This window comes from Maylandia zebra, linkage group LG5 (assembly GCF_041146795.1).
Source record: "Maylandia zebra isolate NMK-2024a linkage group LG5, Mzebra_GT3a, whole genome shotgun sequence".
NCBI lineage: Eukaryota > Metazoa > Chordata > Actinopteri > Cichliformes > Cichlidae > Maylandia > Maylandia zebra.
This window is the reverse complement of record NC_135171.1, coordinates 31,933,977-31,961,707: the sequence shown is the minus strand read 5'-3', so window position 1 is coordinate 31,961,707 and position 27,731 is coordinate 31,933,977. Positions and strand designations below refer to the sequence as shown.

Sequence of the window (27,731 nt, the reverse complement as noted above, 5' to 3'; positions counted from 1 at the left end):
CTCATTGCTTCTTCTCCGTCTTCCCTCTTCAGCGGTATGAAACTGTGTGTGTGACTGTACAGTTAGTCTTGTTAAAGTGTGTGTGTGTGTGTGTAGGGCAGGACCTTTTAAATGTTTGAGAAAGCAAATACAGTTGCTCAACTAGTTTCCTCCTCAGAAAGCACACACGCACACACTCCAGCCTTCTGCAGAGTTTACCTGCACCCTGTTCCAGGAAGCAGTTTTAACTTTGAGTGGATGAACTCTATGATGGGGAAACAAATGTTTGATTCCAGCACAGATGATCAGATAGTTTGACCAGCTCTGAGTGTGTTCGACTGAATATAAAGAGCAAAGCCTCCCTTTCAACCCGATGGAGCTGAAACATGAACGTCAGTATGTTTGTGTGAGAAATCATTCATGCTGAGAGGTAGACTAGCTAAACAGTCGTCCTTCTCTCAGTAAGTAAAGATAAGAAGAAAATGACGTTTTTACAAGAACAGCAGCAGCTCTTCCAATGAAACACAAAAACCACCACGCTTTCCATTTCCCAGTTTTTATTACCATCTTGAGAAAAGCATTCTTCACAGACAGGTTTATTATTGGTTATACTGGTTTAGTTACACAGGTAAGTCGATAGTAGTTAGCCGAACAAGCAGTGGAGCTGCTAGTCACATTATGCTGTGGCTCCACAAACTATTCTAATCACAGCCTGCAGCAGTGTGGGAATACTATGGGAGATGTAGTGCTTTATCATTATTAATACCTAATCTTAAGCTTAATTTGTTGATACTGTGGGTTTGTGAGATGACTGCACCATGTGACCAATCAATATGATCAACAATTGACTCCTAAAATATGTTTTACTAGAACAAAAATATATTTCAGTATTCAACATGTGAAAACAGAAGTTTCCCTTTCTTTAGAAGCACCAGGTGAGGGTGAAGGTGAAAAACAACCTGTAAGAAAAAAAGCTTTCTACTGAATCTACTAATGTTTGGTACAAAAAACCCCAAAACAACCAAAATGAAATCACTATTGTTCTGATTTTATTATCTTTTTCTACAACAGTTTAGAATGTTCTGTTTGCAGAAGATTCAAACACTGCAGACCTGTTTCTAAGACTAACCCTAACCCCTTTGCCACAGCAGAAATAAACCAGCAGCTCCCGACCTAAAGGCTTGGCATAGCGCAGATCATGAGATGAAGAAAAGAAATTTAAAGAAAACAAAACACAAACTGACTTTTCGCCCAAATTTTGTCCAATACGTGGAACTTTAAAAAAAATAAATAAAAATTTTGCCGTTGTTAAAAATGTATTTAAATGATACGGATCTTTCTGTTGAACTGATCACAGCTGTTAATACAGTAGTTGTGTGCGCTGCTGTGACAATTATAGTCAGTTCTGCAAGGAAAAGGATTTTGGCAAACAGTAAAGCAAAACAAGGGAGATGGTGTTTTAATAAGAATCAGTTTATCCCATTCAGCTGATCTCTGAACTTCTGTGACAAAATTAGCAGAGGATTCACTTCCTGCGAGTCTATCAGGACGCTGTGCAGAAGAGGTGGCTTTCTATCACCCATATTCATGGTGAAATACAGTTTCAATTAAAAATAGATAAAACAACGTGTTTGATCACTTTTGCCTGACCTTTTCCCCTGGAGATCTGATCTCTCAGAGTTTTAATTGAAGAAAATCAAACCAGCACTTTCATGAGACTGAAACAAGAAATCTTGGCTCAAGTTAAAATAAAAATACAATCAATACAGAGTACAAGAAATTGACCTAAAATTAGCTGTGAAAAGCGAACGTTGATGTCACTTTTCTTCTTTTCGTTTGCAAAAGTGATGATGTGACATGAGTAAAAAAAGCTCAATCTTGCCATGAGTTTGGAGGTCAAGACACCGACCACAAAGTCGAGCGTTTCAGTTTAACCAAGCACTTCTTTTTCCCATTTTTCCTCCTTCCTTTCCTGCATTTTCTCTAGCTAATCTTTTAAAAAACAAAAAAGGCACAACATCTAATAACTGTTTAGAAGTCTTTACAGCTGAAGCTGTGGTAACAGTATTTTATAACAAAATTAAATGTGACTATGCTGTAAACATATTTTGACACGTTTTAAATCCCAGCATCCCAGGCTGTAGGAGCCATGTTTATCTTGAGGTTTCTTAAAGTGTCCACAATGCTTGCTGTTTTACGACTTCACTGCGTTTCAGTTACATAAAAGCTTAGTTTGATTATTAATTGCTTACTTCTGCATCTCATGTTTTCCTTGGCATTAATCCTTCAAAGCCTGGACATGTTGCTGTGATATGGAGTTCAAGCTTGAATACAAATTCATGTTTTAAAGTGTTCGTGTTTGCTTTGGAAACAATTTTTTTCCAACTTCAATAACATCTTATTTGCATAGGATCCAAATAGAGCAGTGATGTCACTGTGCAGCACAGGTGGCCATTTTGGCTCCCAGGATGAAAAGTTTTCAGGTTCATTCAAAAAGGCACTTTACTGTCATTGTTCTAAACTTTGACTTCACTTTGCACATTATGTTTGATACTAATTGCTTTCTTATAAAGCACACATTATATTATCTTTAATGTCCAACCTCGACTCTATTTCAATCAATTGATTGCAGTTGCAGACGTTCAGATTTACTAGTAACCTGCAAACGTTACTGACATAATGTGCAAAATGGAGCTCTGGGAGCCAAAATGGCAGCATTAACAACCAGCAGCACAAGAGAGCTATACAGAAACATCCAGGCTCAAGTAGCAAGAAAGAAGCTAAACTAAGGCTACACTATAAGGCAGCATTAAAGTCTATAGTAAGGCGGTAGGTGTAAAGCTATATATCATTTGTAATATAATCTTCCAGCAAAGTGCAAGGTATTGGCACATTTAAAAAAAAAAAGCTAATCAGAGCAACACACACACAGAGCTGAGGAACCAGGAGCTGCAGTGCCACTCATGTCCACTAGGGGCTGCTGTGATAAAACTACATTTAAACGAATGAGAAAACCCAGACATCTGTGCAGATTTTAGAGATCACATCTCCTCTGTCAGTAACTTTCTTCTTCTGTTAGAATACATGTGGAACAAAAACAAGACACTTTTTCTCCTGTGTGTGTGTGTGTGTGTGGCTCTTTGTTATTCAAACACATGCTAACAAACATGTGATCTGCATAGATACTGTGGAAGCAGCAGAAGGAATAAATAATCTGCCATTTCTATTCTAAGATTATCATTCCACCTATAGAAGACAAAGATCTGGAAACAAAGACATTCTTAAATGGAGTAAACAAAACTGGGATGTTTTCCTGTGGCATCCTGATTGGCTAACAGCTGAGTGCTGTTCTGCAATTGGCTAACACATCAGCGTGGTCCTTGAAGAGTGGTCAACTTTGTGGCTGAAGGCCGAGTGGGGGCATGTGGTCTAGCGGTGGGTTGGAATGACATGAGGGTGGGCCTTCGGTTTTGGGGAATGTGAGGGTGGGCTTTAGGGCATGCGGAATGTTTAGGATTTAGCAGCAGCCTGAGATTTTGGTGGATCCAGCCCTCTCGTTTTAAAATAAGAGACCAGCTGATTGGGAACCTCAGCGAGCACAGACTGAGCCAGAGCAGCCTGAGGAGCCTGGAAAAAGAGAGAGACGTTGTTAATGATTTCCTCCAACACCACAGAGTCCATGCACAGAAATGACTTCACCCCCAGAGACAGGTTAACATTTAGAGTATATTATTTTAGACCTGAACAGGTTTTAAATTAAGAAAATATTTTCTGTTGTTGATGCATTTTTGTTTTGTGCCCTCTGAGGAGAGTGGTTGCATGAATTGAATGTAGAGACTTATCATCATTTCTATGAAAGAAATATCCCTTCATCTATAAAAGTACACAGGTAAATCCAGCAGGGTAGTTGGAGGGAGGGGTCAGCCGTCAGTATAAAACAAAACTGGATGAGAAAAGTTGTCATTCTGGAGGAAGATGTAAAAAAATAATGTCCTTGCATTTCATTAAATTCAAGCAAGAATCCACCTAAATTCTGTCTATATTTGCCTATTTAGGCACAGTGACTGCACTGTTTTAGTGGAAAGCATCTAAAAATCTGCTTTGTGCCGTGTCGGCATGAGAAGTAATGTTTCTGTTTATCTTTCAGGTTTTCAGCATAATAGTTGTCATAAAAGTTGGAATAATATTAAATTTATAACTAAAGAATTAAAATATTAAAATGATGGGCCACAGGAATGAGTCCTTTGTAACTGAGCCTGAACTTTCTTTTAGTCTTCTTATGCATCACACTTACATCTGCAAACTGTCTGTACGGCACGAACTGGACAATGTCTCTGGCGACTGATTCTCCAGTTGTTGACCTAAGCACACCGTCATCTCCATCCAGAAGCTCCATGGCCTTAAAGTCAGCTGGTCCTACCCCCACAATAATGATTGACATGGGGAGTCTTGATGCCCGAACGATGGCGTCCCTCGTCTGGTCAAAGTCAGTGATCTCGCCATCAGTGAGGATCAGCAGGACAAAGTATTGCTGCAGAGACAAGAAGATACATGTCAAAGTTAGACTGTGTATTTCAGGCTAATTGTCTTAAGCTTTAGTTGTTATGAGTTCACTCACAGCGGCAGCATTAGCCTGTGCGGCACCGGCAGCAATGGAGGCAACGTGGTTGATGATGGGGGAGAAGTTTGTTGGTCCAGAGAGCCTGATCTGAGGCAAAACCATCCTGTAGGCTTCAACAATCCCCTGGATGCCTAAGAGTGGCAGCAGCAAAGCAGAAAAACCAAACTTTAAAAAGAAAATCTGTTAACTCTTCCCTCCTTGGATGCCTACTAAGGGTAACCATGTTTCTCCTGTTTGAACTGAGCGGTTTCTGTCACTTTTCAGGTCTGCTTCAAAACAAAATGACTGTGTGTGCATCAGATGTTAGTGAGAGAGATCTCTTCCCATGCAGCTACCTTTGGAAAAACCCATTCTAATGCTCATCAAATCACATCTTTATTGATACATAATAAGATGTTAAAACTCATGACTAAGGGTACAATCTTTTTTTTTTTGTCAAATAACAGCTAAACTATCTTAAATAAAATTTTAATTAATTCTTCCTTCACCTGTTTTTTAAATGGAATAATCTAGTAAATCATATCACTTTTGAGGTACAGTAAATGTGTGTGTACCTTGGCAGTAAGGGTTAGTTGGGTTGAAGTTGAGGGCGAATTCGTGGTGTGCCGCCTGTAGGATCAACAGTAGAACGGTTTAGTAAACCGGACATAACTGATTTAGATCAACGAAATCAAATCAGAAAATTACAAAATAATTTTTACACCTCAGGGAATTAATGATCTCTCACTTCAGAAACAAATAGAAACTAAAGAAACAGGCTTTGTGATTGGTCGGTTAGAGAGCTGACCTGGTAGTCTGGAGGTAATTTGGCTCCAAAACCGAACGCTGGGAAGAGTTTATCGCTGAAAGAGGAAACAAAATAATGACTGTTAGACATAAAGATCAGAAACATTTTCATTTCACCAGAGGTTAGAGTGCAGTCAGGAGAGCAGAACAAGAGCTTAGAAGGCTGCAGAGTTTAGAGTTTAAGGCTCAGGTTGGAGATGTGAAGTTGTTTGGGTGTAGTTTGAGTGAATGAGTACTGACGTGTCATAGTCCTGGACCACGTGGCCCACAGACCACAGAGCAGACAGGTACTGGTTCAGCCCATCTGCACTCATATAGTGGAGAGAGTTGGGTGAGCGAGGATCACCATTAGAGCCAGTGAAGTCAATCCCAACCTAAAGCGTTCACATAAAATTACTGCGTTAGTTTATTAACTTCTTTTTCAACTGCTCAAGTTGATTGATAAGTTGTGATCAGTAGCTGAAAAGTCAAATGACAAAGATAAGCCACCCTTTGAGTTACTGAGCTTGGTTAGATAAATTACACCACTTAAAATGTGTGCATGTGAGCTGGCGTTGACATACGGTGAAGTTGATCTGGCAGCCACCCATCACATAGTCCAGGAAGGTGTACTGAGTGATCAGCTGCACACAAACAGAGAATCAAACATGTTTCGATGCATGCATCTTTACTAAAGATTCACTTCCGTCACGGCAATAGTCACCAACAAGCCAAGCTGACAGAGCTCTGATTAGCAGTGAACAGTTCAAGAAAACTCAATGAATAGAAACTTCAGCTCAAGAGAGGAGGAATCTGTTCAGTCTGTCTGACAGTGGTTTACACAGTAACTGTAGAGGAAGAGTAGAATTAGTATCCCTAAGCTGAACTTTATGCACATCGTTTTCTCATTTGTTTATTTTTATCTGATATATGTTTTTGATTTACTTGATTTTATAATGTTAATAACCATGTAATGTGTACTTTCTTGGGCAGGTCCCCATTAAACAAAAGTGAGATTTTAACTTTAAAGGAATTCCCATTTAAATAAAGTTGAAAATTTTAAAAAAGTAAACCCCTTGAAGAGAACCCTGTGTCACGTAGTCTTTACCTTGCAGCTCTTGACAGAGACAACTCCAGAGTTCTTGTAGCTCTTCTTCTTCTTCTGTTTCTCGGGATGGATGCAGTCAAATTGCACCTGGAGAACAACACGGCACAGCTCAATAACCTCTCAGCAGCAAACTAAAATACGTCACGTGTCTTATCATCGCTGGACTCACCGGTGAGCCGTGTGCTGTTTTCTGCATATCGGAGACTTTAGTGGTGAAAGAACCAATCAGATCATGAGATCCATCACTGTCGTAATCAGAACAATCCACCTGCAAAGGAAGGACAGGATTTAATGGAACAGTTACACATTTGATTGGCTGTCATGAACTGAGGTGGATTCTAATTGGTGGAACCTTCAGAGGTCTTTCAAGGTCGCTGTAGCAGAGAGTCTGCAGAGGGATGGTGAACTTCTTCCAGGTTGGATTCAGATTGTTCTTCACAACCTACAAACAGAAAACACAAATACACAGAAACAGTCCTCATCTCAGTCATCTTCACCATAATTTTCTGTTTGTGCTTTTGTAGTTTTTCCACATGATAAGCTAAGAGTGTTAGATGTTTAAATATTTTGTATTTCAGCAACAAGAAAGAGTTTGAGAAGGATCGTAGCAATTAACAGCCATCTCTCACATGAAATAAGGTGTGTGCATGTGTGTTTACCTCTGTCCTGTGGACCAGCTGCCATTTTCCATCATCTCCCTGTCTAAAAAACTCCAGGAATGGATCAGACTTCCCAAACGTATCCTAAACAAACGGAGGACAGCATGCTGCAATCTCATTTATTGGCGATGCATTTTACTAAGCTGTGAGGGTAGATTAGAAAGCAACACACATACTCTGATATAGCTGCATGTCATCAGTGGCTCAGATATATAAAAGGAAAATTCAGTACACATTACCAAACTCTTTGTAATAAAAATGAGAGTCTAAGAAAAGCTCAAAATTAAAAAGCTAAAAAATACACTTAAATTATGTTTTTAAGCACAAAGGTGAGGAAAAATAAGACCGATGGGGAGTATCAAGAAACACCATCAGCCATTCAGAGCAGCTGTTCATGAGATCAAACCTCAGTGAGTAATAATTAAGAATTAAATAAAGTAGGAAGTAGAAGATACCTTCTTGTCAAGGTTTTTAGCCTCCCACTCCAACTCAATGGCTCTGTTGTCCTTTATCTCCTCTGCTGTGATCTACACACACAGAAACACACACACTTATGTTAAAGTCACAGTCATCATAATCTTGTTTTATTCTCAGTACAGCGATACTCTACATACAGTGATGGTTCCCTTCCCAGCAGGTTTGCCCTTCTTCAGCTGCAGAGGTCTGGTCACAGTTTTGCTGGAAACTATCTGAAACACACAGAGAAGGTAATGTTTGCAGCTTAATCATTGACAGCCAGCTCCCAAACCTGAATTTGCATAACACAGTTTGTCCAGCAGAGGGCAATGTTGACCTCAGAGGAACTTTTTAGTTTCTTGCCTAACAAAAATAAAGTGTTGTTGAACATTTTAATGGATATCAGATTATAATCTTATATCAGCTTGCATGCCTCAAACCAGTAGACTCAACCTGAATCTGTAAGTTTAAAAAAAAACAACAACAACAACAACAACAACAAAAACGCCATTTCAGAATTAAAAACAGCCAATCAGCTGCAGCACAGACAGCATAGCTCGTTATGGTTCAATGACACCACTAGAGGGCGCCAGCATTACATTGGAAAACTGCAGAATAATCTGCATTGAATAATCTACACTAGGGGTGTCAAACTCAAATACACAGTGGGCCAAAATTCAAAACTGGAACAAAGTCGCGGGCTAACGTTAATATTTATTGAAATATATTTATTCCTCCAGATATAAGAATGAATCTTTTCTTATGGACTAAAACACGTTTTGCTGAAAAACTGAATATGGAACAAGCAAAGCTTAATACTAAACAATATATATATTAGCTGTATAATACCAGTAGGCCAGCTCAGAGTTTGACACCTATGATCTACACATTGTAAGACTGGAACAGCTGATCGTGAATCATTATGTTAGTTAAAAGAAAATTTATTTGCAACAACTTTGCACACTAATTAAAAACCGTGAAACATTTCCTGCATCTCAAATTGTTTATTTCTTGGTCATATTCAGCATATTTTGCATTTAAGCTAGTTTCTGACACGTTGCCAACAAAAGTTTTAATGAAAGTTAATGAGTTACAATTCCACTTTCAATAAAGAAAGTGCATCTACTTATTTCAGTAACTTTATAGTGAAACTTGTGTTATATGATTGATGTCACATACATTTATGAAAAATGTATAAACTTTATAAAAAGTACCCCACCCTTGCCCACCCACCCCACTAATCTGAGCGACCCCCATCACTCAGGCCGCTCGCAAACACACTATATTCAGACCAAGTCTGTCTTCTTTTGCACTACTCCCAAGCACTTTGCAACTTGTACTCTAATGTGTGCCTTTCTCTTATTTTTGTATATATTTCTCTTTTTTATATATATGTCCATCCTATTGTATACATTTCTCCTGCTTCCTCTTGGGAAACTGGAGAAAGCAACAGACTGAAAGTTACAATTCTAACCTACAACAGTTGGGACACAAAAACAAACAAAAAAATAAGCTTGACTGCATTTTGAAGAGCTGAACCTTAGTCTACTGAAAAATAGATTCTAATAAATCTGGTATTGAAAGTAACATTCGGTGTGTACCTGGCCAAGTGTGATCTCCACCCCTCCCAGGTAGTCATCATCACCAAGGTCAGAGCTGGAGTTGTCGATGTCGTAGACACCCAGCTTCAGGTTCTGAACTTTCTCGAAGTGAAAATCCAGTCGGAGACGCTGACTGAAGGACGGGCTGGAGTTGTTCTTCAGACGCTCAGTGCGGCCCAACTGACGCAGAGAAACACCAACAGGATTCTCACATTAGAATGAAGTCTGAAGCCAAACAAAGCTCTGTTCTGAAGCGTGACTGTCATATTACCTCAGCCCACTTATCTCCTCCAGTGCTCTCCAGCAGGACACACAGAGGATCAGACTTTGACCCCACATCTTTATCCAGCAGGTTAGCACAGGAGACACTCAGCTCCACCTTGCTGACACAGTCTGCCATCTGAAGGAGGAGCAGAAAAGAAATTAAAATCAGCATATTTCAGAACTTAAGAGTTCAATATCAGCATAGCTTACAGTGACAGCTGTAACGTTAAAATAGTCATTCAAGAGTAGAAATGTGTGTCTTTACAGCAGTTATAGTACCCTATAGTTATAGCCGCTACAGATCAATATAAACACAACATCTAATCACTATCATACTCTTCTCATCTCCTGCTCCTGTACATTAGTTAAACAAAAACACGCGTTGGTAACAGGATTTTTTTTTAACCATACTGGGTCTTTGCAAGCAACCACCTGGTCCAGGAAGTGAGTCAGTTACCTCATATAACCTAAGTGCTGTGTCACTTTTGGTCAACTCATTATACATTAATATATACTTTAATCATATTGATTAAAAATAAAAACAAATTATTTTATATTGCAATCCTGATAAGTTTCCTTTTGGTAGCAAGCCAAAACCTCTTTATTGGTATGCCACTCAAAACCGGAAACTTTCAGCAGAGTTCCCTAAGATGTCCCCAAATGAAACAGCAGCTCAAAAACACCACAAATGCAATCACTCTTTAACCACAAACAGCTGCAGAATTTAAATGAAGTTTGGCAAGATCTCAGTTTTGTGTTCTGCAACTTCCTGCACCACAGAGTCATAAAACAGCCCAAATGTAAGACAGCATATCTCTGATGACTGAATTCATTTATCTTTTCCACATTCAAAAGAGGCCACCGGTCTCAGACACTCAATAAACAGAGGAAATGTGGCGGTATCGTCTTTATCAGCAGCCATAAAGTCAGCCAGGCTCTTCTATAACAACTCATGTGACATATTCGCACCATCTGCCACCTGATATGCCGTTTTCATTACAAACTAAATCAACAAAAGGAGCAGAAGCAGGTAAAGGCACCACCCGCACGAACTTGAGGAGTAGCAGCCCCTTAAAGGCAACATCAGCATGAGATTGAATGGAGATTTGACTTGACCTGTAAAACCAGTTACACCAGCACAATTCTCCAACACACGAAGTTCACACACTCTCGCACAAGCACACATTTAAAGAGAATTATGCCATCATAAATGCTAAAAATCACCTTATTGGATCCGTTATATTTTATCCCCTTCAAACAGGAATAAAAACCAAGGGCGGTGTACAGCCACTCCCACAACCCGCGAACGGAAACTACTCCCTGTTTTTTCTGTTAAACACACTAAAGAGCTCACTAAACGTTATCTGACCAGTTTATCAGGATTTCTAGTAAAATACACGCCACACAATACAAGCCTTGAGTAACTGAGACGAAAATAACTCCGTTTGTCGTTGCTCGAAAGCCTTCGATGTCACGGGAGGGTGGTGGCCAGGCTAACTATTCTCTGATTGAACATGCGGTTGCGTACTCGACTCCTGATTGGCCAAAACAACCGTCAGTAACGCCCTCTGATCCCGAACAAGAGTACGGTGACGTTACTACCTTTCACATGTCCTGTAGACTCCTTCACAATAAAAGCTCAATAACGCCAAACGCAATCAATCCTCCCACTCATTTAACTTTCCAATCACACTACAGCCGACCAGGTATAATACACATTGTTGAGTAATTAATAATTATATTAGTAGTAATGTTGGTACAGAGACAAGAACAACAGAAAAGAAATCATACCACCTCGTTTAAACCTTAGCATAGCCTGAAGATATTATTATTACACCCGCCTCGGAATTAAGCTGCTGCAGCAAACGGGGAAACTATTCCAAAGATTACTGCACCAACAACAAACCAAAGCTGATAACCCCAAACACAACGATGACAGGACAGAGAGAAAAACGTCCAGAGTCCCTGAGATCTTGCATAATTAAAGCTTTACTTCCAAACACAAGCACAACAAGACTTAAAGATATGGTAAGGATTAAAGCATATCCCAGTGCAATAATGCAAAAATGTTTAACAGTGTTACACACTTTAACACAATTCATAATCCTTGAGGATTATAAATCGTACAAGTAATTTATAAATGATCATGACTGCATCCCATCAGAGATAATATTCAGTCCACCTAATTTTAGTTTAAATTATCATGGCTGAACAATCCATCCTAATATGTGTATTGTTTTTGCTAAAGTCCAGCATGTTTACGAGGGTGGTAATATTGCTACAGAGATGTAGCAATATTTGGAGATTTATGTATGCATTTCCAATTGAAGATTTATTTTTTCCAAATTTCACTTCAAAACTGACCTAATAGAAAAATATTTTATTAATATCTATTTAAAGCTTTCAACCTCATTTTTATGTCCTCCAAAGTAGAATTCCCGTTGCTCTTTTGTAACGAAGCTATAAGAAAGATAATGTGTGTTGGGGGAGGGTGCTATTGTTTTTGTTTTTTTCTTCATCTGACTTGATGTTTGAGGGAAAAAAGATCATGTGCTTTAAGACTTAAACGTTTTAGTGCTTTTATATTGAAGATCACATACTTGGGCCGGAAGTGCTATTGTAGCTGCAGTTAAATGAATGAATGATGAAGCAGATGTACTGTGGTGATCAGAAGAAGAGACCAAATAGACTGAACAACAGTCAGAGCAGAGAGGAAACAGAACAAACTGCACACAGCATGAGTCACCCTCCCCACAGAGAACAATATGGTTTCATTTTATTCATCCTTCGCAGTAGAACCACAGTGCAGTCTGAAAAGCAACACAGAAACACACCAGGAAAAGCACAAACAGATAAATGCAGTACGGAGGGAGAGAGGGTAGGGGAGAGTATTGTTGTTTTATTTACCGTGCAGATCTCACATGCATAAACAAACAGAGCTCCTGCTTCAGTGATTCTCATTCTGTAAGGATCTCTTTCCCTGAAAACTACTCACACCCTTTTCTTAAAAATAAAAATAAATAAAAATCTTTGGGACTTAATTGTGAGGAAATATGTTGAAAGTAGCATACTCCATGGTTTGAGTAAGATGCAGCCTCAAAAAAGAGCTGGAATAAGTTTGCACCCAATCCATGCTATAATAATGTAACAGGAACCTTAAGCTAAACATTATACATTAAACATTATATTATTCTTCTTTAGCCCTAATTTTATGTTATGCTCATCAAAAATAAATAACCCTGAAACTCACGCCAACTGTCTAAGTTGGAAAAGCATATGCACTTGCTAGTTTATCATGACCTCATGCAAGACCAAAAAAGTTGAGAAAAAACAGCATCTGCAAGAACCCACAGGGCTCAGATTACCCCTTTTCCTCCATATCTATCTGTATATCTATCTAGATATAGATAGATATCAGTTTTAACATTACCTTAGTGTACTTAGGTGTTAATTTAGCTTCATGTACATTTATTATATTGTTAGACTCACTGCATGATTCTATACAATAAAAATGTTGTTTCTTTGTTTTGTTCATATTTGGGTCATTAATTTGCATTTCTGTAAAATCCATATGATGAAAGACTTACTAATTAACAAATACTAATATTTCAACATTATTATTATTAAAGTTGAAGCAGCAAGGAATCTAGAAGTGGCATTAAGAAAATGCTCAAACTTTGTAGGCATATGTAAGTGTTTCATATGCCTTAAAAAGAAAAAAATAATACGTGATCAGTCCAGTCAATAATCTTTCGCACAATTTCCTCCATTTCCACAAGTGGACTCCTCCCCATTCTTTATACACCACTTCTCATTCAAGGATAAAGAAGGTAGTATATCGTTTTCTACTTAATTATAATATATATATATATTAAATTACTTATTTGTTCATCCAACATCACTAGGTCAGGTTGCCTACCTACAATTATTTTGTGAATTTTGCATTTACTTAGCTGCATGTGTTTACATTTTTTTAAATTATTTTATGTTGTAAAACTATTGTATATTTGGGTTAATGTTACTAGTCATTTATTTTCAACTGATTTTCAAATCATTACCAAAATAATGCTAAATAGGCGGCAACTTTATCAGAAAATGCCAGTCTTCCAATCTCCGCCATCTAATACCGCTATATATTATATAAATTGCATATAAAAACCCATCTACCAGTTGCTAACTATGAACAACAGGTAAAATATTCTGTAATGTCTATACATGACCATCTATATATTGCCGTGGCTCAATTTGCATTCCAACGCATACATCTACCTTCTACACCATCTATAGGCCTCCAACAGGTAACTGTTACTAATAGAATACCATTCACAGAGCACTATTTGCCATCTAGACAATGCTATCTGCAGAGCACCATCATCTAACAATCACATTCAATCCACATCTATCATGTGTTGGTTACTGGCCAGAAGCCTCTGGCATCAGCAATACCCTTTACCTTTTACAACCAACCACAGTTTACATAGCCCACCTTCTGCACCATCTATTGCAAGGGTGTTGAACTCCAGGCCTCGAGTGCCAGTGTCCTGCAGGTTTTCAATGTCACCCTGTTTCAACACACCTGATTCAAATGATAAGTTCATTACCAGGCTTCTGGAGCACTTCGAGACATGTTAGGGAGGTAATTTAGCCATTAAAATCAGCTGTGATGGATCAAGGACACATTTAAAACCTGCACCGACCCTGGAGTTGGACACCTGTAATCTATTGGCTACCAACAATCACTTACTAACCACAGACTACCTTTGACAGTATACTATCTACCTTTGACAGAATATTGTCAACCAGCACTTACTTTCTGTCCACAGGCAACCATCTACATTTGTACTGTACCAAAAATCAAACACTATGTTATTATACACATTCCTCTATCTACCATTGACATAGCATATTCTATAGAACGGCATCCACCTTAAAAAGCCATCAAAAGTTAACCATTTTCAGCCATTTAACAACAACCACTTTCTATCCATAAGTCACTATATTGGCTACCATTTGTAAGCCGTTGTTCCATCCACAGGCTACTACTATCCAAAACAATATAATCTAGAGGGCACCATCAACCCTATATAATCATCAACAGCTTACCAAAAGCTTGCCAAAACACTACCATTTACCTGAAATCATGTTCTATTCTTCCTCCGTTACATAGTAAGTACTATATAGACTTCTATCCACGGGGCATTGCTAGGCATGATTTACCTTCTATAGGTACCCTTTTAGAAAGCTATTACATACCATACACTTCCTATAACTTAAAGTCTAAATGCTACCAGCTACCTTCCAGTGCTCTTATGATCAAAAGGTTACCATATATAGGCTACTATCCACCAAAAATTACTTCCTATCCACATGCTACCTTGTACTAGTTGCCATCTACAAATGAAATGCTACATAGGCTACCATCCACAAACTACTATTCACCACTTAACTGCCAGCCTTTACCTTTGAATCAATTCAGTTTTAGTCATATAGTGTTTTATTTATGCAAGTGTAAATTTATTGATATCACAACAGATGTTTCCTCAAAGAGTTTTATGTTGTAAAACAATAATACAAAGAAAACTCCTATGAGCAAGCCCTTGCCAAGAGAGAGAAGAAAAACAATTTTAACAGGAAGAAACCTTCAGCAGAACCAGGGTCAGGTTTGCAGATGGCTGCCACTCCCTGAGCCTGTGCCTATAAAATCTTAAAAGAGCTCAATCTACCACAAGTTATCTACAGCTTGACATCCATAGGTTTAACTCGCCTACAGACTACCATTTACAGGCTACAAAAAACCCCTCTACTACCTTCCAAGGACTTTATACAGGCTAGGAGCCATCTAATAGCTACCATCGCTCATAAGTATGTATCGCCTTCCAAACATTGGGCAATTTAGACAATCTAGTGATTCAAGGCTGTAGGCCTGCCACCTGCTCCATTTTTTTGAATCATTGAACAATTATGGCCTTGAAAACTAATCTAGGATTAATGATATTGGTGCTCTACAGGCAGCACCAGCACTTTTCAGGGTATTGTTGATAAACTATGTGAAATTCCTCATGTGCTTTAAATTTCACTCACCTGCAAGATCTGCCTTCTGGATGTCTATTTATCAGGAGGGTGGAAAGCAGCTGAATGATTGACAGCTCAGTAGCAGTCACGCTGGGATAATTTTTACCCCTGCCTCACACTCACCCACCAAAACACAGGTACTGCACAGACATGCATCCTTTGCAGACCAATTGTCAGAAAAAAAAATTTTCTCTTTAATTTGCACTGCATTTTCTCTTCACTCCACACACCAGCTTCACAACAAAGACACAGTCATCTTTCCCAGCAACCATTTTTTAAAGACAGTGCTTCAGTTCTCTTTATTACAGCCTGCTTATCTCCCACAGTTTCACACAAAGTTCAGCAATGCATGCACATATTGTTGAACGCTGTTGTACCTGCTTGGAGGTTAACCATATCCAGATAGCAGACGACTCCTCTTCAGACAAAACTACCTCCACTGATGCTCTCCACTACCTCTACTCAGTACAACAGAGTTGATAATACATCCAAAAGCTTTATTTTAAGTTTGCAGCAAATAAAAAATAAATAAAGCACATCGACAAAAATGAGAGCAGCTGAGGTGACAAATCAAAACTTTGACGATTTGGTTGAAAACTGTCCTGTAATTTGGGATAAATGATCTTCCACAAATTGGTTTGAATTTGCTCAGAGAAGAGTTCAGTGAACAACAAAGGCTGTCATAGAATATCATAAACCTCTTGTTCATATATGACTAGTGTTTGTTTTACCCTGTCAGCTATTATTTAACTCTTGGTTTCAGGATGAATTTAATTATGAGCTCTATTTTGTGTGGAGAATTAGACAACATGAATACTGCTGAGGCACAAAGGTTTAGTGAAGTTCTGCCTTCATGTCCCATCATATTTCTAAGGGAAGCCTAAATTTTCACAAAAAGCTACAGCTATTTTCTGCAGCTACAATGTACACACAATGTGCTTTAGTTCTATAACTGTGCAAGAATGCATAGGCTCTTCATAAACAATTCCACTAAGAAAGCATTTAACTAAATTCCTAACAAACAACAAAAAAACAGCTGAAAGTGTAGTAGTAGTAGTAACTGTAGCGCAATTCACCTGTAACATGCTAGACAGTGCTCCAGAGGTTTGTTGCTAAACAATCATTTTAAAAACGCCAATGAAAATTTTCTTGGGAGTCAGCTTCCCTTTTAGCATCACAGCAGAAGTGGTTAAAAATAGTTTTCAACCAAGTATTCTAGGGACTGGAAAAAAACCCCATTGTGTACTTAACTCAGTTACTGGGTCTTTGCTGTCATAGTAGTGGTAGTTTCATGTAGGGTTGGGCGATATATCAAATATACTATACTATGTATGATGACTTTTTCCACATACAATAGTTAAAATGGCCTTAACATAACCATCTAGTATAAATTACCATGGCAATATTTTGCATGTAATTCCCCCCGCAGCCAACCCACCTGGCCGGGGGGGGGGGGGGGGGGTAGGGAGTATATTACCAGACTGGGAAAAACATGGTGACAGCAGGAGTTTCAGACAAGCAAGGGAATGAGACTCGCTAGCTAAACAATGCTGTAATTCGCAAAACATGCCATAGAGCTATTACCGTAAAAGGTAACTGTGAGACCTGCGACTGTTCTTGGTCAGTCGTTTTTATACTCACTATCTAGACTTTTGTTTCTGTAATTTGAGGTCATCAAATGTTTTATTTTACAACTTTTATAGTTATAAGCACAAAAGAGCACCTTTTTTGTTTTATTTTGTTTCAGGAATTCTTGATGTCCTTTTTTTGTTGCTATGATCTTGTTTTGTTAAAAGTCTAGTGTTAACCACAGAAAGAGATTTACTGTGACAGTATAGTCAAACCTCTGTGTGCAACTGATGGTTAAAAAAAAGTTTAAACTAAAGCATTTCAATTGATTCAGTCATCTTATTCTGACTGTTTCAAACAGCAAAACTTTCACGTCAGCCTTTTTAAATTGTGCCTTTGTTTTTTTTTTACATTGTCTTCCAACTCCAGAGAAAATAAAACCATTACATGTACGCCTCCTCCCCCCAAACACAAAATCTCTCTACTGTGTAAAAGAGAACGGATAACTATATAGGTTCAAGTTCTTTCCCATAATAACGCCTATTCATATTGAGTTGAAGATGTCGATATTAAAGGTCACCTGTATTGGAAACAAGTCCAAACGAGTCTTCCATTCCGCTTCTACAAAAATAACTCATATTCAGTCAATTTCCATCATCAGACAGTGAAGAGCAGTCAGAAAGAGCTCATCGCAGGTGAGGAACATCCTTTTATTAGCTAAAGTAAAGAGGACTCCACATCATATAGGGTTATACGTTCATACAAGTTTTTCACACTGACAATAGAGAGAAACAAACATAAGCTTAAAGAAGAAAATATCCAAAACAATTATGAAACAACAAAAAGCTACCAAACTAAAAACACTACAGACTTCATCTTAGCGCTCTACAATCCAAACATCTACTGAGCAAGTGCTGTGGAAAAAGGGTGGCATTGTTCAAACACAGCGAGATGATAAAAAATGTGAAAAATTAAAGAAGTTCAGCAGCCCCTTTTTACAAAATAAAACTGAAGTCAGCAATCTGTCCATCCCACACACTCCACGTATCAACAGAGGACTGTTGCAACACAGATTTGAGACAACATTTACTATAGCAAGTGTCTTTCTTTTACAATGGCCACAAAACTTCAAGTCAGTAATACGTTTTCCACAGCAAAGGGGCATGTCAACATTTCACCAAAGCAACATTTGATCATTGCAACATAGCTTTTTTAAAATCATGATTTCACCACAGCAACAAGGAATGTGGAGAATTACAGCAACAGAGCATGTTAATATCGAACCACAGCAGCGCAGCATATTTAAGCATATACAGCAATATTAGCATAGCAAAAAAACAACAAAAAAGACACACAGAAAAACCTAAAACAGTTGAGTGTGTTCGCTGCATCATGAGTTGACATGATTTGGAAATAAGCTGTGATGTCATTAACAGCTTGAAAACAAAAGGACCAAAATCCTCCCATCATCATCATAAGCATCATCATCATTACAATCACAGCAATATTAATCATGATACTGTGCTATCAAAGTCAGTGGAGGAGCTGCAGAAAAGAGCAAAGTCATAGTTTTCTACTGCACAGACTGCAGGGGATCTGGCTTACCTGCCAATATCTACACAAAGGGACAGTCACAGCACAGGGCAAGGTCTGAACTGTGTCCAAAATCTGGTATGGTTTAGGCTGGCTTTGTTTCAACTTGACTTAATCCAGGTAATTTTAACTACAGTCAGTGTAGGGGCTTTAACCAAGGCTTATCTTGACCTTGCGTGCTCCAATAGGTCGATCATTGAGGTCCATAACTGCAGCAGTGGCCTCCTCGTGGCTCTGAAAGGCCACCATGGCCTCTCCAGTTGGCAGGCCTTTCTCATTAAACTGTAAGCAGACTGAGCCAGGCAGCACCTGGTAACCGTAAAAGAAATCCATGATTTCATCCACTGTCACGGTGAATGGCATGTTCTGCAGCTTTACAATTGTTGGGCCAGCAGCGCCACGCTGACTGCTAGGATTATTGGATCCTGCGGGGGCTGGCTGGTTGCGGAGACCCTCTGCCCCTGGAGTGAACACTGGCTGTGCACTCACCACTCCACCACCTGGACGCCCCTGGTTGTTGTTGGCCCCTCCCCCTCGGTTCTGTCCTCCCACACCTCCTTTTCTGTTGGCATTGTCAAAGGGTACCAAGCCTCTCAGCCCATCCTGGCTGAATGGACCCCCTCCTGCAGCTCCACTACGAAAGCCAGGTGGCTCCAAGATTGGCGCTCCAGGAAGGCCTGCAACTAGTGGGGGAGCCACGCCCAAATTAACATCTCCCAATCCCGCAGCCAGTGGTGGGAGAGGAGGAGGGCCTGCTAGCCCATTTCCTGGAGCTGAAAATGGAGTCACAAATGGGGGGCTGTTGAGGTTCCCCATAGTGTTTCTGAGAAAGTTAAACTCCTCACCACTAATCCCAGCAAATGGATTGATTTGGGGTTGCTGGGGAATTGTTTGGGCTTGTTGGTGGTGGTTTTGGTTCTGCTGGTTCTGGTTGCGTTGGCCCCTCTTATTTTGGGGTGGAGGATTTCTTTCAATTTCTTTCATCTGATCAAAGGTCACAAGATGGACAAAGGCATCCCGTCCATTGAGCTTTTGACGGTGCAGTCTTTCAGCTTTGCGAGCATCTTCTTCAGTTCGCAGTTGGAAGATGGCTTGTCCTAAACCGTTGCCATGGCTATCTGTCAGGACCTTCAGGGTGTCCTCATAGATGCCCACACCCTCCAGAAAGGCTCGAACATCCTTCTTGGAGATGTTGTAAGGTATGTTGGTAATGTGGGCGCAATTTCTGGGCGTTTTTAAGCCATCCTGGTTCTTGCCATCACCCTGTGCTGCTTCACGCTTGCGGATGGCATCAATCTTTTCTAGCATTCCCTTACGGCTGATTGGGTGAACCTGAATAAACCGGCTGCCCATATACTGCATGTGAGCACCTAGAGCTCCCTTGTAGTCCTGTTCCGATTTGAATTCAAGAAATCCCTCTCCTGTGGCTCGTCCATTGGGGCCATAGGCAATGTAGATACTGTCTTCTACAATGTCCAAATTCTTAAAGAACTCCTTAATCTGTTTTTTGTCTGCCTCATAAGGAAGGCCCTTTAGGTACACACAGAACTCCTGTCGGTGGGGAGATCGCGACCTTGCTCGTTGATCTCTGCCTCCTGCCTCTACATTACCACGGCGGTGCTGCAGATCTTGTGACTCATTACTGCTATTTGATTTGCTGCTGTTGTGAGGAGCATGGCCTGCCAACCCATCATTGAGGCTGGCCCACTGACGCTCAGAGCCAGGGGTGATCTCAATGAATCTTTGGCCCATCATGCCACCTCCACGCTTCACTGCTTCAAAGCTCTCCTGGGGTGAGAAGAACTTGACCATAGCTCTACCAGTTGGCCGCCCCTGTCCATCCCTCATCAGGCGAACAGCATCAACCCCCAGACCCCGAAAAAATTCCCTGACTTCCACCTCTGAGCATGAAAATGGGAGGTTTTGCAGCAGAACAAACAACTCATCAGGATTGCCAGCTCCTCCCCCAGTGGCTACGGCAGCAGCCGCCTTCATGTGGGCTTGAAGGCCAAGTGAAGCCAGAGGAGAAAGAGGGTTAAATAACATATGGTTGGGTGTCCCAAGAGGAAGGCCCGAGCCTAGTCCAGCTGGGGGAGGTAGGGAAGGGTTGAAGGGAGGTAGAGAGGACATGTGCGGAAGGTGTGACATAGGAGGCACTGGAGGTCCTTGGGACAGTGGCGAAACAGTAGGAACAGGAGGAAGGGAGGAGACTGGAGGAGGAATTGGTATAGTAGGGAGTGTGGGCATAGGAGGCATGGAAGGCATGCTGGGAAGTGGAGGGATGGGTGGGGGTCCTGCATTAAGAGATGCCAGTGCTGTGGTGATTGTGGGAGCAGAACTGTAGCTGTTGGGGAAGCTGGGCACCACGCTGGCCAAGCTGGTTGCAGCTTTGTTATTTGGTGGCTCCTGAGATGAGCTTGCTGCCGTCACTGCAGTCGGGGTGTTACCAAAACCCTGATTTCCATGGCTACCGCTTCTCCCCCCTGCCCCAGACTGTACTGTGGGTATAGGGGCAGCACTTGCTTGACGACTGGCATTTCCTGCTGTAGGTGCAGCAATCTCCACAGCCCCTGCCCCAGCCTCAAATCTCCGGCGACTGAGTTCAATCATATTCTGCATTTCTGTCTTGCTGCTAAGCAACAGCGACACTTTGGAGCCCTTAATGGACCCACCTGTTCGCATCATGCCCAGCCGTGCGTCCTCATCTGTGGCGAAGACGATGAAAGCCTCACCATGTTCACCCCCCACGATGTGCACTCCCCCATCAGGAATGGTGAGGCCAGAGAAGAAGTGCCTGATGTCCATGGTGCCAGCCACTATGGGCAGACCCTGCAGTCTGATGACTACCGCCATACTGACTGCTAAACAACAGCCCTAAAACCTGGGGAGAAAGCAACACTACCATCAGATGAAGAGCAGAGAGAGGGTGACCAATCGTTTCCAGATTTTTTTTTTCTAGTAAACTTGGATAGGAGTCTCTTTTGCATAGCCAGCAGTGCTTACAATTTTAAGCGCTTCATAATAACAAGTTCTCAATCTTGCACTCCTTTTTGTCTTGCCATCTGGAAACCAAAGGTTTTTTGGAAGGGGTTTGGGGAATAGAGGTAAGAATTTTAAAAATTTGCACAAAACTGTCAACTAAAACAGTCTCTCTGAACCACTTAATAGGTTAGCTAAACTTTCATTTTGATAATTAAGCAATCCTGCCCAACATATTTTACTAGACCACAAAACAATCTTAAGCTTTAAACATAGCTTTAGTATTGAATAACTGACAAGTGTTAAAAACAGTGCATAGCAAGAACAAAGAAATTGTGCTTAAAGAACAGCAAGAATTTCAGGCAGGCTTAAAGACAGGGGGAAAAAACAATCCAGATAAAGTTGACGCTGTGATGATATGTGGTATATTCTCTCCTAAATTGTCATGAATTGCAAATATATAACATTTAAAAATTCTGAAAATTTTTTTTACATGCCAAAAATGAGACTCATTTGTCATCTGTGATATCTTTTTGTCCTTCTAAACCATGCATGCACCTGGCCAGGTCAAATTCTAATCCTCAGTAAAGCTTATCTGGTTTGTAAAGACAAGTAGCACAGCTTTTGTTTCATTCAACAAGCATTTTCAGGTATCAACATACCTTCAATGTGAATTGTGTGCACAAAAAGAAAACTTTAACACAACTTGTTTTACTTTCAATACTAGATTGCATAAAAGCATCTGAAGTCCAGGGTTTCCGCCAGTGTTTGAGTATCAAGCATTAAGATGGTTGCATTTTCAGGTCGTGTTTATTTAAATTTTATTTAATTATGAGCTAAAATTATGACTGTTAGTTAAACACTAGCTACCGTATCTTGTACGCCTTCTGTTTTTAAACATTTGTCAACAAATTTTTTTTTTTAAAGTGTAGCATTCACACCAAATGTGAAGCAAAGTTTTGACAAAAGTCTATGCAAGTTCATGCGGGTAATGGAAATTAAGGCAAATCCACGTGTATTCATCTTTCTCTCTATTCTCCCAGAGACTAGCGTCTTCTGACATCACCAACATTTAGAAAGTGAGGACCAGTTTAATGCTGGTGTTAGTGGATTGAAGGAGCTGTATGGTCGAACAGGAAAAAAACTAAAAAGCTTGGAGAAAAGTGAGCAAATTTGAAGATGTTCTTGTGAACATTTAGAAATGATGGCAGCACTGCAGTGATTTTTCTCCTACTGGCCATTATGGCCAAACATTTGTGGATTCCATAAAACTACTCAGCAAGTGTACTGGCGCAAGGTGAGACTTTTTTTTTCATGTTTGGTGCGAACACTCTTAAAACAAATAAAACAAACATACTAAAATAAAATGGACTGAAGTAGCAAAATGTTTAATACCATTTCACCTTTATTTTTCAACTAATATCTGCCCAATTACATTCGCTAATTATAGCAGGCAAAAATCATCCATCGCTGTATACAAGATTAACTGTGATTCAGTGCACTGTAGGTCTGTGCCATATCATATTGTCCATGACAATACTGATATAACATTTTAAGTGACATAAAAAAGTCATTATCCAATATCACTGCTATAGCAATACTATGTTTTTATGAACCCTACCCAACCTATCTGAAATGGGAGTTTCTTTAGCAGCCTCCAAAGAAGCACAATAAAACATTCAGCATTTTTTTGTCTATATCATGATTAAAATATTGTGATACAATTTTGAGGCTATATTCCCCCCCCCCCCCTGCCCTCCTGCTGGTGTAGCCTATTGTACTTGATCTTCATGTGTACCTAGTATTCATTACTTTGGTTGAATAGTGCCATGTTAATACTTCCTCCTCCTTTTTCTGCTTTTTCTGGCCTTAGGTACATTTAGTAAGGCCACTAAGTTATGGCGGAAACCCAGTGAAGCCCAAAGAGGGAATTTTTAAATGTTTTAATTTTTGTTTAAGATGAAACGGATGATGAAGTGTCATTCAACCCAGTTTGTCTAAGGTTTATCAAGGCCTTGAGTCTTTGCAGTGGTACTCTGGAATATTGAGCCCTAATAAACTGGCTGCAACAATAAGGTTCATTAAGTTGTCTATCATGCAGTACAGCGATATTGCTTGTTTATTCAACTATGGAATCATTCGTGCAACAGTAATCCTTTATAAATCTCATGCAACTTCCAACTCACCAATGCAACTAAGCTGTGTGTATAGTTTCACTGTAACAGACAGAGGTTTTCTGCAGGATACTGAAACCTGGTGAAAAGGTCAAAGAAACAAGCATTCCTGTTTTTAAAAACATCATCAATGAATTCAGCCTTTCACAGAAAAGAATGGTACGTTGAGCCATTTTCAAGAAGGTTTTGACAGGATGTGCTTTATCAGTTTCAAGTATTTGCACTCACTCAGTTAAAAAAAAATGCTGAATATTGCACAAGTAGTATGTGGTGGAAGAGTTTAGCCCTACAACTAAAAGCTGGTCTTATCACGGAAAAGCACACGAAAATTGTTCTATAAGCTCCATGGACACTAAAACTGGAAATCTTTTCCAACAACAGATCATCATAATGAGACAGCAAAAAGAAAAACTACTGCCAGAAGCAAAGAAGAACTCCAGTCCAAAGTTCAACCTCATCATGACTAAGACTAGCAGTGCCCACAACATATCACACTAAACTAAAACATTTAGGCTTCGTAAACCAACAACATGATGACTTCAGCTACGAAAAAATGTAATTATCAACAAATAGATAATAACAATATCTGAAAACATTCAGCAATGCCCACCAAACGTCAAAGCAACAACCCAAAAAACCAACCGATCTGGCAAACAGGTCGAAGGCAACATCACAGTGTTGACCAAATCCAGCAGACAACACTTCAGCATCTGGCTTTAAAAGAGCACAACAAGCGGAACAAACCAAACCAGCAAATATGCAACACATCGTCAGCAATTAACACAAATCATTGGGACAACTATTACAGAAGTAACAACAGTAACTTATCAATTACAGCAACATTTTCAACATTTTGTCAAAAGCAAATTTAGATATATGTAAACCAGAGCAACATAAGCATCACGTCAACCAGAGCAACATTAGCATCATATCAACCGGAGCAACATTAGCTTTAAGTAAACCAAAGTAATATCAGCAACTAATTACCAGCACAGCACCAAAGACAGCAGCTGAGCAGAGGAGAAAGTACAAAGCAATGAGTTGCAGAGGAACATGTTTGTATGCCAGGATGCTACCCACAACTCAACACACCCACCAAAATCAGTCTGGACATTAACATTAGCATTATCAGCGTCAGCAGTGTACCCACTGCTTTTTTAAACTAGATTTTAAACAATTTCATTCAAGACATCCACTACCAACATCAACAGCAGCAAGAGGATAAAACACAGCAGAAGAGGAAACAGCAACAAACAAATACTGTCAAAGAATCGAGTAACCAGAAGCAAGTTTAAACATTCAGCTTGTATTAACACAACAGAGACACAGTGAAGCTGATAAATCACACAAAGAAAACCAGAAACTGATTTTCAAGAAAGAAACTTCAGAATCAAAAGGAAAAACACACTGTCTTAATTTGTTGGTTCAAAGCTGGAACGCATAACTGGCTGTCAAATCCATCAATCAAAGAGTGGAATTGAAGATGAAAAAAGTAAGACCATAATCTACCAAAGAACAAGAATGAGGAACTCTCCATTCACAACATTCAGCATGTAGATCAAGTCTCAGATGGGACAATGAGACTGCCTCTGGGATGAAGCCCAGAGCACACCTGAGCCCTCCTTTTTCAGAAATGTCTGATAAAGAAAAATCTCTGGCACAGAGCTCCACTGGCCTGCGCAATGCACACTGAGCCAACAGAACAAAATTAGAAACCACTAATACTGGAGAAACTGATAAATATTCCTGTTTGCTGTGTTCAGCATCCAACAGACCAACTGGGGAGTCATTCACAAACTCAACTAAAGCCCCTTTCAGACATGCACCTTTGATGTGAATGTTTAGAAGCACTGATATACAAGTCTCATGTTTGATTAATAGTGTACATGAAAGGCCATACGAAGGGATGCACCAATATATTTGGCCAAATTGACTCATTAATCTTACATACTGCTGTGTGAGGATTAGTTATGATAGTCATATATTCAAAATGTCACAAATTATACATTTATGAAAAAAAAAATTCCTTGTTATTACAATTGTCTGTTATATTTTAACATGCAACTCTGCTCCTCACTTATTTCCCAAGAAGGCATCACAGCAGATAATTTGGCAGACATTTACACCGAATACCCATCCTGATAAAACTCTCCCTTTTATCCAGGCTCGGGACCAAAACCATGTTTGTGTCTCTTCCCAGTCTGAGACACTTAAGTAAAAATGTTAGCTACTACAACTTGAAGTGGAAAAAAAATCCAGTGCAAACTTTTTCAGGTAACGTTGGCAAAGCAAAACTACCTGCAGAGATCTGGGACTTAAGTAGTTTTCCTTATTGAATGCTATTTCTGACTGAAGTTTTCATCCCTGTTGTTAACCTATTTGCAAATAAGATGATTTACCAGTTGCTGTGGTGTCACATTGGTTAAAGAAAGTGTGAAACAGTGCTGTCACAACTGTCCACAATTCATTATAATGGATAGAGAATCAAACCATTCCAATGCGTTTACTTATGTTTTCTAATAAATACTTCTAAAAAATACCTATTTCTATAATTTAAAAATTATAAAAACAATGCAAATAAACAAAAACATTGGTGCATCCCTGGTAATGAGTGTGAAAAAGACATAACTTTAGAGTCAGTCTTACACTTTAAGCTGTTCTTTATGTTGACAACCTAAATCTTGACTATGCACTTACCTGTAGGAATTACATAAAAACAACAGGCGCATCATCGTCATAAATTCAGGCTATACAAAAATATGTAGCATTGGCCTATGTTGCATATATTAAATCATGATATTAACGCTACAGTGTAACGGCATGTATACTGTATACTACATATTTTAGAAGCTCTCTCTCGGTTCTATCATGACTGAATTAAATCATAATGATCACAGGGGAGAGCTGGGATTGCATATTTCATATCTGAAAAGGGCTGATGTTCATAAACCAAGACCACACATCAGTTAACAGCTATCAGAAACGTCCCCACATGGTCTCCATGACTACTCAGCCTCATCTTGAACAACATCCTCTCTGACAACATCGCGGCTCAACGCTTAACGTCATTACCCAAAGCCGGGGTTTACTGGTTTCTACTATGCAGTGACGGACGGCATTGTATCGTAGCAAATATCGTTCAAAACCTTCCTCCATGCCCATCACTCCACTCAATAAATACACGACAAGAACACGAACTGACGCTCAGTGAAAAATAGAAAAATGTATATATCTGCTTGCGGCTACGGTTAAGACACCGTTTTACACAAAGTCTGCTTACACTTTTTCTTATGCTAACAGTCATTACGCTTAACAGGCATTCATAGTCTACGTGGAGTTTATACAGTCGTAGCTAACTATCAAATTTTCAGCAGATAAGAGTGAATGTAGATTATACCGCTTAGCTTCCTAGCAGGCTAATGCTCATTAGCGACCTAGCTGACTGGGGTGGTTGCTTTGTATGTGTGCGTGTCTGTGTGTGAAGTGTAGCGGAACAACGAGCAGGCTGCGTGCTTTCATCGGCTCCCGCTGTGATTTCGTCTTTTAGCGAGCAGCCGCGGATGTGTTCTTACCGAGAAATTTGTCAACAAACACACTGAGGTTTAACTCATGAACGCGGGTCTTTTCTTCTCCCTTCTGCAAGCTGCTGCTACGACTGCACGAAATGTCGGCACAAACACCGCGATGACAGGCGTGATGACGCGAGAACACGCAGCTGGGGATATCCTGATTGAGCGACATCGCCACCTGTCGACTGGGGGAATTAAGTAGTTTAGTAGACCTTGCCTTATCTATCCCACTGCACCTTTAATCACTCTTCTTGACAACTTAAGTTGTTTTTGTAGATTATAAAATTACGAATATTTTATAATATACTATACAATTACTATA

The 27,731-nt window shown here is 39.7% G+C and overlaps 1 protein-coding gene across 4 annotated transcripts; it reads right to left on the bottom strand.

Annotated features, from left to right (window-relative positions):
• Positions 1-519: 519 nt before the first annotated feature.
• cpne1 (copine I) lies at positions 520-27,561 on the bottom strand. 4 transcript variants are annotated; one of them, XM_004547410.6, is made up of 16 exons: positions 27,413-27,541; positions 9,461-9,589; positions 9,190-9,369; positions 7,747-7,821; positions 7,588-7,659; positions 7,133-7,216; positions 6,826-6,915; positions 6,643-6,741; positions 6,474-6,560; positions 5,950-6,009; positions 5,627-5,760; positions 5,388-5,442; positions 5,155-5,209; positions 4,598-4,731; positions 4,274-4,510; positions 520-3,606 (listed from the first exon to the last, which is right to left on the bottom strand). In XM_004547410.6, exons 2-16 carry the CDS (start codon positions 9,587-9,589, stop codon positions 3,490-3,492), a joined length of 1,608 nt encoding a protein of 535 aa, XP_004547467.2. In that variant the 5' UTR covers positions 27,413-27,541; the 3' UTR covers positions 520-3,489. The 4 variants fall into 4 exon arrangements, with proteins under 4 accessions (XP_004547467.2, XP_004547466.2, XP_004547465.2 ...); XM_004547409.6 differs by lacking the exon at positions 27,413-27,541 and adding an exon at positions 10,678-10,990; XM_004547408.3 differs by lacking the exons at positions 520-3,606; positions 4,274-4,510; positions 4,598-4,731; ... (10 more) ...; positions 9,190-9,369; positions 9,461-9,589 and adding exons at positions 17,791-21,568; positions 23,853-23,919 and having other exon boundaries at positions 27,413-27,543.
• Between the last annotated feature and the right edge of the window lie 170 nt (positions 27,562-27,731).

What these genes read in the sequence shown, in the direction of transcription:
- cpne1 (XM_004547407.3), bottom strand. Translation starts at nt 21,540, where the DNA reads ATGGCGGTAGTCATCAGACTGCAGGGTCTGCCCATAGTGGCTGGCACC.